The following is a 16149-nucleotide window of genomic DNA, read 5'->3' as shown; positions in this document are numbered from 1 at the left end:
TGGATTTTTTGTTGTTGTTGTGTTGTGTTGTTTTGTTTTGAGACGGAATTTTGCTCTTGTTGCCCAGGCTGGAGTGCAGTGGCACAGTCTCGGCTCACTGCAACCTCCACCTCCCAGGTTCAAGCGATTCTTCTGCCTCAGCCTCCCAAGTAGATGGGATTACAGGCATGTGCCACCACGCCCAGTGAATTTTTTGTGTTTAGTAGAAACCATGTTGGTCAGGCTGGTCTCAAACTCTTTACATCAGGTGATCACCTGCCTTGGCCTCCCAAAGTGCTGGGATTACAGGCATGAGCCACTGAGCTCAGCCTGCTTTTTTTTTTTTTTTTTTTTTTAAACTTACCATGGGATTGAACATTTTCTCATGTTTCTTAGTCTTTTGATTGTTTTTTTTCTTATCAATCAATTGCAAGTCTGTTGCCCACTTTGATTTTCTTTTATATGAGATTTGCTTTTATATGTTGAAAATGTTAATAATTTTCAGATTTCACTTTTTTTTAACTTTTTAAAAGATTTCTAATACATAGAACTTAATTTTATATAGTCATATCTGTATCTCTTCTAAAATGTAGTTGTTAATTCCTTTTATCTTAGACTTTCCCTAAATTTTTTTCTAAATTTGTATGCATTCATTTTTAAAATGTAAAATTACCTATTTTAAAATGTAAAATTACTCCTCTGAAATTTATTAAATGTACATTGAGAATCTAAAAATAAAATGTCCTAAATAGGTAGGTTTTCTCAATGCATTTTATTGACCAATTCATGTATGTGGGCTCACACTGGGCAGTTCGTGTGTGGGCTCACACTGGGCATTACTTTGTGTGTGGCATGGTGGAGTCAGGCTGCCCAGTTTGAATCCTGGCTCTGCCATTTCTTGGCAGTGTGACTGTACCCTCTCTGGTCCCATTTTCATGTTTAAAAATAAAATTAGTAACAGTATTACATGGTTGTTGGGGATCCAATGAGATACTGCCTCTGAAGTCCTTACTTCTGGGCCACCACGCTCCAGCCTGGGTGTAGCCATTTTCAAGCTTCATCTTTACAAAGTGCCCAGCAAGTGGGCGTTGGACTTACTGTTCTTGGTAGGGTGGTGTATTGCCAAGCACAGGGTAAAGTGCACTTGATGTTAGCACCACCAGTATTTCAATTATATTTACTCACTTGTGTAACTGCAGGAAATGTTTCTTGGAATTACAAAATCTCACATTTGGAAGGGACTTGAGATTACCTAGATTACATAGATAATTCTTGATAACATGATTCTTAAACCTGACTCTGCATTAGAGTTAGTTGGAGGAGCTTTGAAAAGCCCCACATTCTGGCCTCACCCCTTACCAACTGAATCAGAATCCTTGGGATGTACGGTTCAGTAATTTATTTTTAATAAACTTTGTGGTGGGTCTTAAGCAGTTGGCTTGGCATTGGCAAATGGTTGTCCAACTTCTGCTTTAAAGCTTGCCACGTTGAAATATTTGTGGAATAATAGGTTAGGTAAGCTAATAAGCAATTTCTTCTTAAATTCTCAGTATCTGTTATGCTAATGTATGAGGATAAGTTTTGCCCTTTTCTCATGGATCAATTAGTAGTATGTTTAAACAAGATTTTCATTAATTTTACATTTATTTTCCCCAAATACAGATAAAAGTTTTAGATGTGAAAGTTATTTATTTGTTATACATTACAAAAACCTTGTGCATTTATATTTTAGTTTTGACCCAATACTAGATATTCTTTTATAAATGGTTTTTTTATGAAGTTTTAATTCTGAAATAATTATCTAATGTTATGTTTTTATTTTCAGAGCTTTTTGACAACTACATGCAACAAGATGCCCATGAATTCTTAAATTACCTGCTAAATACAATTGCTGATATTTTACAAGAAGAGAGAAAGCAGGAAAAACAAAATGGTCGCTTACCTAATGGTAATATTGATAATGAAAATAATAACAGCACACCAGACCCAACGTGGGTTCATGAGATTTTTCAGGGAACATTAACTAATGAAACCAGATGTCTTACTTGTGAAACTGTAAGTATATCATACAATTTTGTATAGAGAAAAATTGAATCATTACGTTAAAGGTTGTTCTTTGAGAAAGAGAAGAATGGAAGATGAACTTGAAAGTTGTAATTCTTAAATATTGGAGTTAAAGATGTGTTTTTCAGTTAAAAGGACTCTGTCTGTATTCTTAATGTAATGTTGCTTATTGACAATGAATACCTGAGGTGATAGAAAGATGTCGTAGCTTGAACTGTTTGATTTTCTTTCAGTTTGGGAGGCCATAGACCATGTTGTGAAAATTATGTCTTAGGACATAATCTCATAGGATCATACCGATCAGGGAGGCATACTAATTTGTTTTTCCTTTTTCTACAATTACCTTTAGTATCCATTGTTGGAATTAAAAACTAAAGCATACAGTGTACCCTCAAGGAGGGGAAGATATCCCACTTGCTGTACACTTTGTAAAGATGAAGCTTGAAAATCGTTACACCCAGGCTGGAGTGCAGTAGCCTTGACTTCCTGGGCTCAAGCAATCCTTCCATCTAAGCCTCATAAGTAGCAAGGGCCACCAGCACGTGCCACCATGCCCAGCTAATTTTTGAATTTTTATTTTTTGTAGAGACAGGGGTCTTTCTGTGTTGCTCAGGCTGGTCTTGAACTCCTGGGTTCAAGCAGTCTTTCTGCTTTGGCCTCTCAAAATGCTGGGATGACAGGTGTGAGCCATCATGCCCGGCCAGTCGTGTTCTTTAAAGCATTTTCCCCGCTCAGTGCAGAATCCGGTTTGGAGGGGGGCATTGCATTTAGTTGTTTCTTTAGCCTTTTTTAACCTGAAACATTTACATGGTCTTTTTTTTTTTGTTATAACATGGAGATTTTTTAGGAATATGCCTCCCCAGACTTTTTAAAATGAGATGTACTCATATTTAGTTTCTCTGATGTTTCGTCCTAATTAGATACAGGTTATGCATTCATGGCTGTAATAATACATCGTTCATGTTGTGTTCTTCTTGGGGCATCACATCTGTAGGCACACACTATCCATTGTCCTCTCGTTGGTGAAATTAATTTTTGATCACCCAGTCAAGGTGGTGGTGTTTCTCCATTTGATTTATTTATTTGGAGACAGGTTTTTGCTCTGTTTCCCAGGCTTTAGCGCATGACACTGTTATAGATCATTATAGCCTCAGACTCCTGGGCTCAAGTGATCCTCCTGCCTCAGCCTTCTGAGTAAGTAGGACTACAGTGCCTGCCGTCACCCCCAGCTAGTTTGTAAATTTTTTGTAGAGACAGGGTCTTGCTGTGTTACTCAGGCTGGTCTCGAACTCCTGCCCTCAAGCAACCCACCTGCCTCAGCCTCCCAGAGTGTTGGGGTTACAGGCATGATCCACCATGCTGGGCCAGTTGTTCCATTTTATGATGACTTTTTTTTTTTTTTTTTTAATCCCCTTGCAATTAATAGGCTGTCTGGGGGGAGACACAAATACTTCCCTCCTCATCGAAATCTCGCCCAAGATTCAGCATGCCTTTATGATTTTGCCTGATCTCGTCTTTACTATGACAGTTGCGCTGCTAGGTTTTGATAACATTGGAAAAGAGGATCCACAGGCAAGAAAGCTAAGAGTCCTGTAAAGTCTCCATAGTTTTGCCTTTTCCAGAATATCGTGTAGTTGAAATCATACAGGATGCAGCCTGTTTGGATTGGCTTCTTCCACTTAGCAATATGCATTTAAGGTTCTTCCATGTCTTTTTATGGCTTGATAACTCATTTCCTTAATTTTCGGCCGAGCAACATTCCACCGTATGCATGTGCTGCAGGTTTTAAAGTTCATTCACTCACTGAAGGACGTCTTGGTTGCTTCCAAGTTTTGCCAATTATAAATAAAGCTCTATAAACATTCGTGTGCAGGCTTTTGTGTGGATGTGAGTTTTTACTTCCTTTTTGTAAATATCAAGGAGCATGATCACTGGATTGTATGGTGAGAGTATGTTTAGTTTGATAAGAAACCAACATTCTGTCTTCCACGGTGGCTGTACCATTTTTCCTGCTTACCAGCAGTGAATGAGAGTTCTTGTTTCTCCACATCCTTGCTGACATTTGGTGTTGTCAGTTGGATTTTGGCCATTCTAATAAGTGTGTAGTGTTATCTCATGTTAATTTGCAAGGCCCTAATGACATATGTTGTTGATCGTCTTTTCATCTGCTTATTTATCATCTGTATATCTTTAGTGATGTGTCCAGATCTTTTGTCTATTTTTTTAAATCAGACTGTTTGTTTTCTTTGAGTATTGTTGAATTTTAAGTGGGTTTTTTTGGGGGGTATAATTTTGGATACTAGTTCATAAATCAGGTGGGTTTTTTGCAAATATTTTCTCCCAGTCCGTGTTTTTCATTCTTTTAGCACTGTTTTTGGCAGAGCAGAAGTTTTGTTTGTTTGTTTGTTTGTTTGAGATGGAGTTTCGCTCTTGTTGCCCAGGCTGGTGTGCAGTGGCGTGATCTCAGCTCACTGCCACCTCCGCCTCTGGGTTCAAGTGATTCACCTGCCTCAGCCTCCCAAGTAGTTGGGATTACATGCATGCACCACCACACCTGGCTAATTTTGTATTTTTAGTAGGGACGGGGTTTCTCCATGTTGGTCAGGCTGGTGTTGAACTCCCGAACTCAAGTGATCCGCCCACCTTACCCTTCCAAAGTGCTGGAATTACAGGCGTGAGCCACCGGGCCTGGCCGGCAGAGCAGAAGTTTTTAATGTTTTAATAAAGTCCAACTTTTTCTTTCATGCATTATACTTTTGGTGTTGTATCTAAAAAGTCATCAATAAACTAAACGTCCCTTAGAATTTCTCCTATGTTATCTTCTAGGAATTGTATAGTTTTTCATTTTTAAATTTAAGTCTATGATCCTTTTTGAGTTAATTTCTGTATAAGGTATTATAAGGTTTATTCTGGGTTAATTTTTTTGCATGTGGATGTCCATCTGCTCCAGCATCATTTATTGAAAAGATGATTCTCCATTGAATTGCCTTTGCTCCTTTGTCAAAGATGAGTTGACTCTATTTGTGTGAGCGTGTTTCTGGGCACTCTCTTCTGTCCTGTTGGTCTGTATGTCTGTTCTTTCCCCATTACCATGCTGTCTTGATTACCGTAGCTTTAGAGTAAGTCTTAAAGTCAGGTAGTCTCGGTCCTCTGACTTTGTTCTTCTTCAATATTTTGTTGGCTCTTCTGGGTCTTTTGCCTCTCCATGTAAACTTTAGAATCAAGTTTGTCGATATCCACAGAATAACTTGCTGGGATTTTGATAAGGATTTTGCTGAACCTATAGATCAAGTTGAGAAAAAAATATCTTGACAAAATTGAGTCTTCTTATCCAAGTATATGCACTATCTCCCCTTATTTACCACTTTTTTTGCTATCTTTCATTGGAGTTTGGTAGTTCTTCCTCGTATCAATGCCACGCGTGTTGTGTTAGATTTCTATTTAAGTATTCATTTTTGGGGGTGCTAAGCACCAACTATGCCAGGTAGAAGATGGTAGATGAGTAAGACATAAGCCTCTGATCTCAGGATACTCCTGTGGTAATGAAGACTGGCAAACCAGTGTTCAGGCAATTCCAGTACAGTGTGTTATTGTATGTGTATGCACAGGATGCCATGCCAGCCAGAGAATGGTAGACCTAATCCAGGTGGGAGTGGGAAGAATTTGGACAGGTGAGGGACGGGCTTCCTGGAGGACCTTATGCTTGTATTTTAGAAATGCAACTGGTAACGTCTCAGGTGGTAGGAAGCTGGTGTCTGTAACACCCTTTTCTGGTGTTCTCTATGAGGGTTCCTTCTCAGTCCCATTCATTAGCTTCTCTTTTTCCATTCTTTAAATGTGGGTGTTCCCCAGGTTTCATTGTCGGTTGCTTCTCACTCTGCATTGGGAGGATCATGATCCTGTTCCATTTTATTATCACATGTGCTGATGAGTCTCAACTCCAGATCTCCACCCTAGACTTCTTCCCTGAGTTTTAGACTAGGATCTCCCCATATTGTGTATGACACGACATTAGGACATATTAGTCCAATAGCAGCCAGATATCTTCACAACCACTTTGGAGAGTGAAATACTGCCCTACTTGGTGACCACTTGGCACCAACCCAATTGCAAATATAAACGTAGTAATTCATGCGCCCAGGTGATCTAGAGCATCCTTGTGTCTAGGTTTTTACATGATCATAAAAGTGAACATTTCAAATGACCCCTGAGGCAGTGTCTGAGGACTTCTTTTTGAGGAATACAAAATTGATTTTGAGAAACACCAGACTGTATAACTTTTACTTCTCTATAGCTTACATGTAAATTCCTGCCTGATCTGGCTTTAGCCTACCTCTGCCATACTATCTCTTGTCACCCTACCCACTTTTCTACAAAATTGATGTATTTTCCTTAAACATATCATGTTCTCTTTTTTTCTCTCTGAGTTGTCTGTGTTCCCCCTTCTTTTTCACCAGACTTTTTGAGACTCAGGTCAGTTATCTTGTAGTGTTAATGTATCTTCCATCGCACAGTGGAATGGCATCTTAGAGAAGGGGTTTACGTCCTACGGTTAGCTTAATGTTGAAGTCAAGGAAAGTCAAAATCACCATTGGAACTCCCTTCAACTGTCTATAAAATACGTTCTTCACAGTACCCTGGTTTACTTACATTTGCATAAATACATACTATGTACAGCCACATGTTCTATGACAACTTACTGAGCTTATAATCTCGATTCAGTATTAAAATGGGATGGTGTTTGCTTAACTGAGTGGATGAGAGGCACAGGGAGCTGAGTCAGACATATCTTCTGTTGCACATGTACCTTCAGGATGGACTTGCTGATCGATATAGCTAGGAAGATTTATGTCTAAAGTTCTGTCCTATTCCAATTCACATGAGCAAGTGATAACTTTCTAAGATTATTTACCCATAAATCAAACAAAACTTTATATTACATTTTTAGGAGAAATAAAGTCAGTCACAAATGAAGAATGTAATTTAACATTTTGGGCTAAATTTTTTTTTTTAATGACAAAACAATACAGATGTCCTGTGTGAAGCATTTTTATTCAGTCTTGGCCTATGTTTTTTTAAGAATCAGTGTGTATGGTACAGTTTATTTCATGCTTTAAAATAACACAAAGACTTTGGAAAATCATGAACTCTCACATCATACTAGCCTTTGCCAGAGAGAGTCAGTCAAAAGTGTACTTTGGTGTTTTATTTATACATCTGGTATGGGTTGTTTATTCAGTGTCCTTTTGGATAATCCAAATTAAGTAGTTTTCTTTTGAACTTGAGGGAAAAGAATTGTTTACTTACTAATAGTAATAGAATGCACTTAATTCTGTTAATTGGGAACTGTGGTTTACTAGTATTTGAAAAAATCAAAGATAATTCACTATTTTTACAGATAAGCAGCAAAGATGAAGATTTTTTAGACCTTTCTGTTGACGTGGAACAAAATACATCAATTACTCACTGCTTAAGGTATATGTAGAATTATTTAGTTTGAAATGTAATAATTATTTTTAGTCTGGAATATTTTTTAATGGATAATGATTTCCTGGTATCTACAAAATAAATTTGTTTTGAATTTCACACAGGGGTTTCAGCAACACAGAAACTCTGTGCAGTGAATACAAGTATTACTGTGAAGAGTGTCGCAGCAAACAGGAAGCACACAAACGGTAATTTAGTGCTTTATGGATTTTTAAGTGATTTTTTTTTTTTTTTGCAATTGGTGTTGGAGGTGGGCTTGGAAAAACAATCTAGGAAAATTTAAATTGAGTAAAAATTCTTAATTCTATCACTAACAGTTAATGTTCATTAAGTATTACTAGGTAAATGATATTCTACTTGATGTTTCTTTTACAAAAACTCTGTACCCTCAAGTGATTTCCTATGTCTAGCGATTATTTAATCATCATAAACCAGTACAGTTAAAATATTTGGCTTTGAGGCTTTCCTGATGATGTAAACTTTTTTCTTGGTGAAGAGAGTTGAGGGAGATAGGACTCCCCATTCTCCATCCCCCACACCCCTAGTTTCTGCTTTTCCTACATAGGATGTTGTACTTTCTCTTAGTGTGTTATTGTAAGACTGGTTTGGTATCAATAAATGGAATAATAAACATCATCATCATCATCATTACTTCTTATTTTGAAACAATCTCAAACTCAGAAAAGTTGCATGAATAGACCAAGAAAGCTTTTTTACCCTAAATCATTTGAAAGTGAGTTACTAATACGTACCTCATGGCCCCTGGCACTGACATGCTACTGTTACCGCAAACCTTATTTTGGTATCACAGGATGTCCTGGTAATGACCTTTATAGAAGAAGGATTCTGTCCAGAATCCCACATTACATTTAGCATTCGGTCTCTTTAGTCTTTTTCAATTTGGAACAGTTTCTCAGTCCTTTCTTGACATTAATGATACTGACTTTTGAAAATCATAAGTTAGTTATTTTGTAGAATGTCCCTCATTGGAGTTTGTCTCATGTTTTGCTGTGGTTAGATTCAGGTTCTGTATCTTGGACAGGAATCTTACAGTGTTTTTCTCATCGTGTCCTGTTAAGTAGCAAATGTGACTTGATTTGTGCCGTGTGTTGGGGGTATCCCCAAGATCACCCCTAGGACAGGTGATTTCCTAGAAGGACTCACAGTGCTCAACACCCAGGCATGCTCACAGCTAAGATTTATTACAGGAACTGGATACAAAACACAGTCAGCAAAGAGAAAACCAGGCAAGCGCCCAGAAGTAACTGTCCCAGTAGAGTCACAAAAGACAGTTAATTCTTCCCACATTGAATTGTGACAACACAGGAAGCTCATTACAGACTGAGTGTCCTGAGTTTTTATTTGGGGCTAGTCATGCAGGTACCCTCTGCCTACCATGCCCCCGAATTCCAGACTCCCAGAAAGAAAGCAGGAGTTCAGCATAAACTGTCTTGTTTGTTCAAACAATTTAGGCACAGCGAGACACTCTTATTATTTGGCGAACGATGGGAACATGTCCGAAATCCAAGTTTCCAGATGCTAAAAGGACCATCCACGCAAGCAGGCCTTTCTAAGGATAGTTTGAGGCGATGTGAATCCTTTTCTGAACCTCCCATTACTGTTCTTGGCTGTTGTTGAATGTTTGAGTGAGTGTTGCCCAGATGTTTTACAGAGTTCTTCATGTTAATCTTTACTTTTTCTTGTTGTAATTTAGAAGTATTTTGTGTAGAAGTATTTTGAGATTGTAAATATTTCATTCTTCATTGAACTTTCATTTTATTCACTTTTAAAATCTTACAGTGGACCCAAAGGTTCCTGTTTTATTCAATGGATTGTTAGCCATTAGCATTCTTACTTCCATGCTCACATTATCTACAATCTGGCCAGGGGGAGCTCCTCCAAGCTGGCTCTTCTCTTGATGTGCCCAGTCATTCTCCAGGATTTCTTTCCTTTCTGACTCAAGCTCTTCAGGCTTGTTTTGCTCTTTCTTTGCCCCTACTCTGGAATAAGCCATTTCTCCAAGGAGCCCTGGTTTCTCTTAGGGGAAAACGATAAACTAGGACCTTGTGTAGTTGGGCTCATTGCTATTGGAATGTCATTGTTCCTGAGCCCGCTTAGTGAGCAGAGCTAGAGGATAGATGAGTATTTATAAATACACACACACAATTTCATATCTGCATTTATTTCTCTTCTACATCTATTGATCTCTTTATCTGGATTGAAAACCATGAATACCCAGTGATAATCTTCTTGTAGCCATCACCGTAATATTTGTAATTCCTTTCTCCGACAGTACATTTGGCTGCTCTTATCCTTACTGTATTTACTTATTTGGTCAGCGCACCTTTAGGTAACCCAGCTTGTTCTCTCTACCTTCCTGCCCCCACTCCGTGCATGCACATGCGCGTGCACACACAAACACACACACATCCTTCCCCATTATATTGACTTATTTGGTCGGTGCACTTTTTGGTAACCCAGCTTATTCTGTCTGCCTTCCTGCACCCGCTCCCTGCATGAACACACACGCGCGCGCGCACCCACACACACACACACACACCCACACACACACCCTTTTCTGCTTGGGCTTCGCCTTCTCCTGCCTGTACAGATGTCTGTTATTTGGCCCCATCAAATAGTTGAACTGAGTTGTTCTTTAAGGGAGGGGAAGAGCTCAGATTTTTAAGTGATTATGTTTTTGTTTTGGTCACAGACATTTCCTAGGAAGGAAAGTGTTTTTGGTAATGGACCACAGAATCAAAATAGATTACTCACTGTTTCTGTCCATTAGTGTATATGATGGGGAGCACCTCAAAGAAGTTTAATCAGAGGGATAGGGGCTAAGGCATTACATTCATCCTGAAAACGCCTTCGAAAGTACCTAAGACCATTGGATAAGTAAGAGTCAGGGACTAAATGTAGCTAAGAGAAATACAACTTTCAGACTACTGACTGTAGGGAGGAAGGCCCATCTGTGAGCAAAAGCCACCCTTTCCCTCAAATGATGGTTATACAAGTAATCACATGTGAGGAATTGAGAATTGTCTGTAAAATCGAGCTCTTTGTTTTAAAGATATGAAATTTTAATGTATTAGAAAATACATGAAGAATGTGTATTCTTTGTAAATAAATTAGAAAATACAGATAAATGTAAATCAAGAATCACTATAAAAGCTATAAAATGTTAACATTTTTGTATATATCTTAGATTTTTAAAGTGTGTATGTATATACACACATAGTCCCCAAAATGCTATCAAACTTTATGTGCAAGTTTGAAACTTTTTTCACTTAAAAAATTGCGACCATGTTAATGAAAAAATATTTTTATATCCTTAGGAGGTGGTGCATTGTGTGTGTGTGTGTGTGTAATTTTATATATATGTATATATATGTGCATATATATAAAATATATATATATGTGCATGTATATATGTATATATTTTTTAAAGAGACTAAAGATCTCTCTCTGTCACCTAGACTGGAGTCCAGTGGTGCGATCTTAGCTCACTGTAGCTTCAGACTCCTGGGCTTAAATGATCCTCCTACCTCAGCCTTCTGTATAGCTGGGACTAGAGATGTGTGCCACCGCGCCTGAATAATTTATTGAATTTTATTTTTTACGCAGGATCTTGCTATGTTGCCTAGACTGGTCTTGATCTCCTGGCCTCAAACAGTCCTCCTTCCTCAGCCTCTGGTGTGGCTGGAATTACAGGAGCCAGATACCACGCCTGCTGTGTAGTAGTTATTTTTTTTTTGTATGAACATACCATAGTACCATGTATCTACCAGTTGTCTAAATCTAACAATTTAGATTTTTTACACTGTTATGAACAGTAAACAGTTTTGTGTGTATATACACATATTCCCCACATATTTTTGGACACTTTGTAGGATGAATTATGCATAAGTTCCTGGAAAGACAACTTTACAGAAGTTACGTATTTCTCATTAGGATCTAGCATCAGCCTTTCTGATAATTTGTGGTGTGATATTGAGCAGTTTATTTAGTATTTTTGACCTTTACTTGGATGAATTCACTTCTGAAAGTTTATAGTTTTCAGTTTTGGAATAATAGGATAAGCTTGTGTTGAGTATACAGATCATAGTTCTTACTAAAAAACCAAAAATCAATTTGACAGCCAGACGTGGTGGCTCATACCTGTAATCCCAGCACTTTGGGAGGCCAGGGTGGGCAGATCGCCTGAGGTCAGGAGTTGAAGACCAGCCTGGCCAATAAGGTAAAACGCCGTCTCTACTGAAAATAAAAAAATTAGCCAGGCATGGTGGCACACATCTGTAATCCCAGCTACTCTGGAGGCTGAGGCAAGAGAATTGCTTGAACCTGGGAGACAGAGGTGGCAGTGAGCGGAGATGGCATCACTGCACTGCAACCTGGGCAGCAGAGCGAGACTCTGTCTCAAAAAAAAAAAAAAAAAAAAAAGAAAACATTCCATTATAATAGTATTAGAAACAATAAAATATTTAAGAATAAATTTACATGGCAGGCTTGTATATTGAAAATTGTAAGATGTTACTGAAAGAAATTAAGATACAAATAAATGGAAACACATCCTATGTTAGTGGATGGAAGACTTAATATTGTTAAAATGTCCATACTACCCAAAGCAATCTAGGGATTCAGTGCAGTCCCTATAAAAATTCCTATGGCATTTTCTGCAGAAATAGAAAAAAACATCCAAAAATCCACGTGGAATCATAAAAGACCCTAAATAGTTGAACAATCTTGAGAGAGAAGAACAAAACTGGAGGCATTAAACTTCTGATTTCAAAATATATTTCAAAAATACAGTAATTAAAACAGTATGCTACTGGCCTAAAGACATATGGACCAGGTGGAACAAAATGGCCCAGAAATAAAACCATACATATGCAAGCAACTGATCTTCAACAAGGGTGCCAAGAATACACAGTGGGAAAAGGATAATGTCTTCAGCAAATGGTGTTGGGAAAACTGAATATCCACACGAAAAAGAATAAAGTTGAACCCTTACCTTACATCATCTACAAAAATTAGCTCAAGATGGATTTAAGACCTAAAACTATAGAACTTTTTTATTTTTATTTTTTCCATCTCACTCTGTCGCCAGGCTGGAGTGCCTCCCCCTCCCGAATAGCTGGGACTGCAGGCACACACCACTACACCTGGCCAATTTTTGTATTTTTAGTAGAGATGGGATTCCACCATGTCTTGAACTCCTGACCTTAGGTGATCCACACACCTTAGCCTCCCAAAGTGCTGGGATTACAGGCATGAACCACTGCCAAATGTTAATTTCTTTCTTTTCTTTTCTTTTTTTCCTTTTTTTCTTTTTTTTTTTTTTTTAGAAATGGAGTCTAGCTCTGTCGCCCAGGCTGTAGTGCAGTGGCATGATCTCAGCTCACTGCAACCTCCGCCTCCCAGGTTCAAGCGATTCTCCTGCCTCAGCCTCCTGAGTAGCTAGGACTACAGGCATGCGCCACCACGCCCAGCTAATTTTTGTATATTTAGTAGAGACGGGGTTACATCATCTTGGCCAGGATGGTCTCAATCTCTTGACCTCGTGATCTGCCCACCTCGGCCTCCCAAAGTGTTGGGATTACAGGCGTGAGCCACCACGCCCGGACAATAATTTGTGTGTGTGTGTGTGTGTGTGTGTGTGTGTGTGTGTGTATAAATGCAAACATGGATTTATGAGTGACAAATTTCAAGTGCATATTTTTATTGTAGTTAAAAAGATAACAAAATATATAACCTAGTTTGAGACCAGCCTGGCCAACATGGTGAAACCCCGTCTCTACTAAAAATACAAAATTTAGCCAGGCATGGTGGCAGGAGCCTGTAATTCCAGCTACTTGGGAGCCTGAGGCAGGAGAATCACTTGAACCTGGGAGGCAAAGGTTGCAGTGAGCCGAGATGGCACCATTGCACTCCAGCCTGGGTGACAAGAGTGAGACTTCATCTCAAAAAACAGAAAAAAAAAAAAATTATCCCAAAAAGGTTCATCCTGAGAACACTGAAGAATGATTTTTGGGAATGTTAATGATGTGCCACGAAATTCGTATTTTATGATCAAATGATTTGCTGTATAATATTTTATTTTAGATATTCATGCTCCTGAAGACTCACAAAATAAAGGAAACTTTATCCAGCCTTTTCCAGAATTTACTTGCACATAGACTCCGTTTATATAGCATGCCTATTGAACTTTGTAAATAGCACAGTTCCGGAAAGATAGTGGTTTGGGAAATGTCACTCTAATGGTCATCTATACGTTTATCCCATGGGAGGTTAAAGCATAGAGGTGAGAGGAGAGTGATCACCCTGGGGAACTGTAATGAGAAAGAATTGATGGCTGTTTCAGGTGTTGATTTCCTGTCCCTGGCTGCTGGCATGGGGGTGAGGGGGAGGCTGAGGCTGAGGTCTTGGAGAACAGCACATTGCATTTCACTTTACAGCACCTCGCAGATCCTGCGGTTTTTACAGATTGAAGGTTTGTGGCAACCGTGTGTTGAGCAAGTCTATCGGTGCCATTTTCCCAACAGCATGTGCGCACGTTTCCTGTTTCTGTCACATTTTTGGTAATTCTTGCACTATTTCAAACTTTTTCATTATTATATTGTTACGGTGATATGTGATCAGTTATCGTTGATGTTACTATGGTGATTGTCTTGGGAGCACCATAAACTGCACCCGTTTAAGATGAAGAACTTGGCTAGGCACGGTGGCTCACACCTGTAATCCCGGCACTTTGGGAGGCTGAGGTGGGCAGATCATCTGAGGTCAGGAGTTGGAGACCAGCCTGACCAATGTGGTGAAACCCCATCTCTCCTAAAAATAACAAAATTAGCCAGGTGTGGTGGCACATGCCTGTAATCCCAGCAACTTGGGAGGCTGAGGCAGGAGAATCACTTGAACCCAGGAGGTGGAGGTTGTCGTGAGCCGAGATCGCGCCATCGCACTCCAGCCTGGGCAACAGGAGCGAAACTCCATTTCGAAAAAAAAAAGATGAACTTAAATGTTGTGTGTTATGACTGCTCCACCAACCTGACGTCTCCCCCACCACCACCTCTCTCTCGGGCCTCTTTATTCCCTGAGACACAACAATATTGAAATTAGGCCAGTTAATAACCTTACGTGGCTTCTGAGGGTTCAAGTGAAAAGAAATATTTGCATGTCTCTCACTTTAAATGAAAAGCTAGAAATAATTAAGCTTAATGAATAGGGCATGTTGAAAGACAAGATAGGCTGAAAGCTAGGCCTCTTGCACCAAACAGCCAAGATGTGAGTGCAAATAAAAAGTTGTGAAAGATAATTAAAAGAGCTACTCTAGTGAACCCACAAATGATAAGAAAGCAAAACAGCCTTATTGCCGACATGGAGAAGTTTGGGTGGCCTGATTAGAAGATCAGACTAGCCATAACATTCCCTTAAGCCAAAGCCTAATCCAAAACAAGGGCCTGTCTTCAATTCTGTGAAGGCTGAGAGAGGTGAGGAAGCTGCAGAAGAAAATTTTGAAGCCAGCAGGGGTGGGTTCATGAGGTTTTAAGGAAAGAAGCCATCTCCATAAGATAAAAGTACAAGATGAAGCGGCAAATGCTGATCTAGAAGCTGCAGTAAGTTATCTAGATTGCCTAGCTAAAATAATTGTTGATGGTGGCTACACTAAACAACAGATTTTCAATATAGAGGTAACAGTTTTCTATTGGAAAAAGAGGGCGTGTAGGACTGTCATAGCTAGAGAGAAGTCAGTGCCTAGCTTCAAAGGACAGGCTGATTCTCTGGTTAGCAGTTAATGCAGCTGGTGACTTTTAAGGTGAAGCCAGTATTCATTTACCGTCCCTAAAATCCTTGAGTTCTTAAGAATTATGCTGAATCTACCCTGCCTGTGCTGTAGAAAAGAAACAAAGCCTGGATGACAGCACATCTGTTTACAGTATGATTTACTGAATATTTTAAGCTCACTATTGAGACCTGTCACTCAGAAAAAAAGATTTCTTTCAAAATATTATTACTCATTGGTAATACATGTGATCACCTAAGCACTCTGATGGAGACACACAAAGAGATTGATGTTGTTTTCATGCCCGCTAACATAAGCTCCATTCTGCAGCCCATGAATCAAGGAGTTATTTTGACTTTCAAGTCTTATTATTTAATATTTTTTAAGGCTATAGCTGCCATAGATTGAGATTCCTCTGATGGATCTGAGCAAAGTAAATTGAAACCCTTTTGGAAAGGATTCACAATTCTGGATGCCATTAGATTTGTGATTCATGGGAGGAGGTAAAAATATTAACATTAGCAGAAGTTTGGAAGAAGTTCATTCCAGCCCTCATTGATGGCTTCGAGGGGTTCAGACTTCAGTGGAGGAAGTTACTGAAGATGTGGTAGAAACACCAAGAGAACAAGAATTAAGAGCCTGAAGATGTGACTGAATTGCTGCAATCTCATGATCAAACTTGAATGAATGAAAAGTTGCTTCTTATGGATGATCAAAGAATGTGGTTTGTTGAGATGGAATCTACTCCTGGTGAACATGCTGTGAACATTGTTGAAATGACAACAAAGGATTTAGAATATTACATAACCTTAGTTGATAGCAGCATCAGGGGTTGA

General features: G+C 39.0%; 1 protein-coding gene across 7 annotated transcripts in view; it reads left to right on the top strand.

The window, feature by feature from the left end:
* Nucleotides 1-16149, top strand: part of USP12 (ubiquitin specific peptidase 12) — a 170283-nt gene that overhangs the window by 139673 nt on the left and 14461 nt on the right. For 6 of the 7 annotated variants that reach the window (XM_021929508.2, XM_017951148.3, XM_021929507.2 and 3 more), the window contains 3 exons: nucleotides 1805-2034; nucleotides 7442-7518; nucleotides 7635-7718. In XM_021929508.2, coding sequence (XP_021785200.1) covers nucleotides 1822-2034; nucleotides 7442-7518; nucleotides 7635-7718 — 374 coding nt within the window. In that variant the 5' untranslated portion in view covers nucleotides 1805-1821. Of the gene's footprint in view, nucleotides 1-1804; nucleotides 2035-7441; nucleotides 7519-7634; nucleotides 7719-9002; nucleotides 10719-16149 lie in introns of those variants that run through there. The other variant, XM_021929506.2, reaches the window with a different exon arrangement.

The sequence above is a fragment of the Papio anubis genome, chromosome 15 (assembly GCF_008728515.1).
Source record: "Papio anubis isolate 15944 chromosome 15, Panubis1.0, whole genome shotgun sequence".
Classification (NCBI taxonomy): domain Eukaryota; kingdom Metazoa; phylum Chordata; class Mammalia; order Primates; family Cercopithecidae; genus Papio; species Papio anubis.
This window is presented reverse-complemented; position numbering and strand designations above follow the sequence as displayed.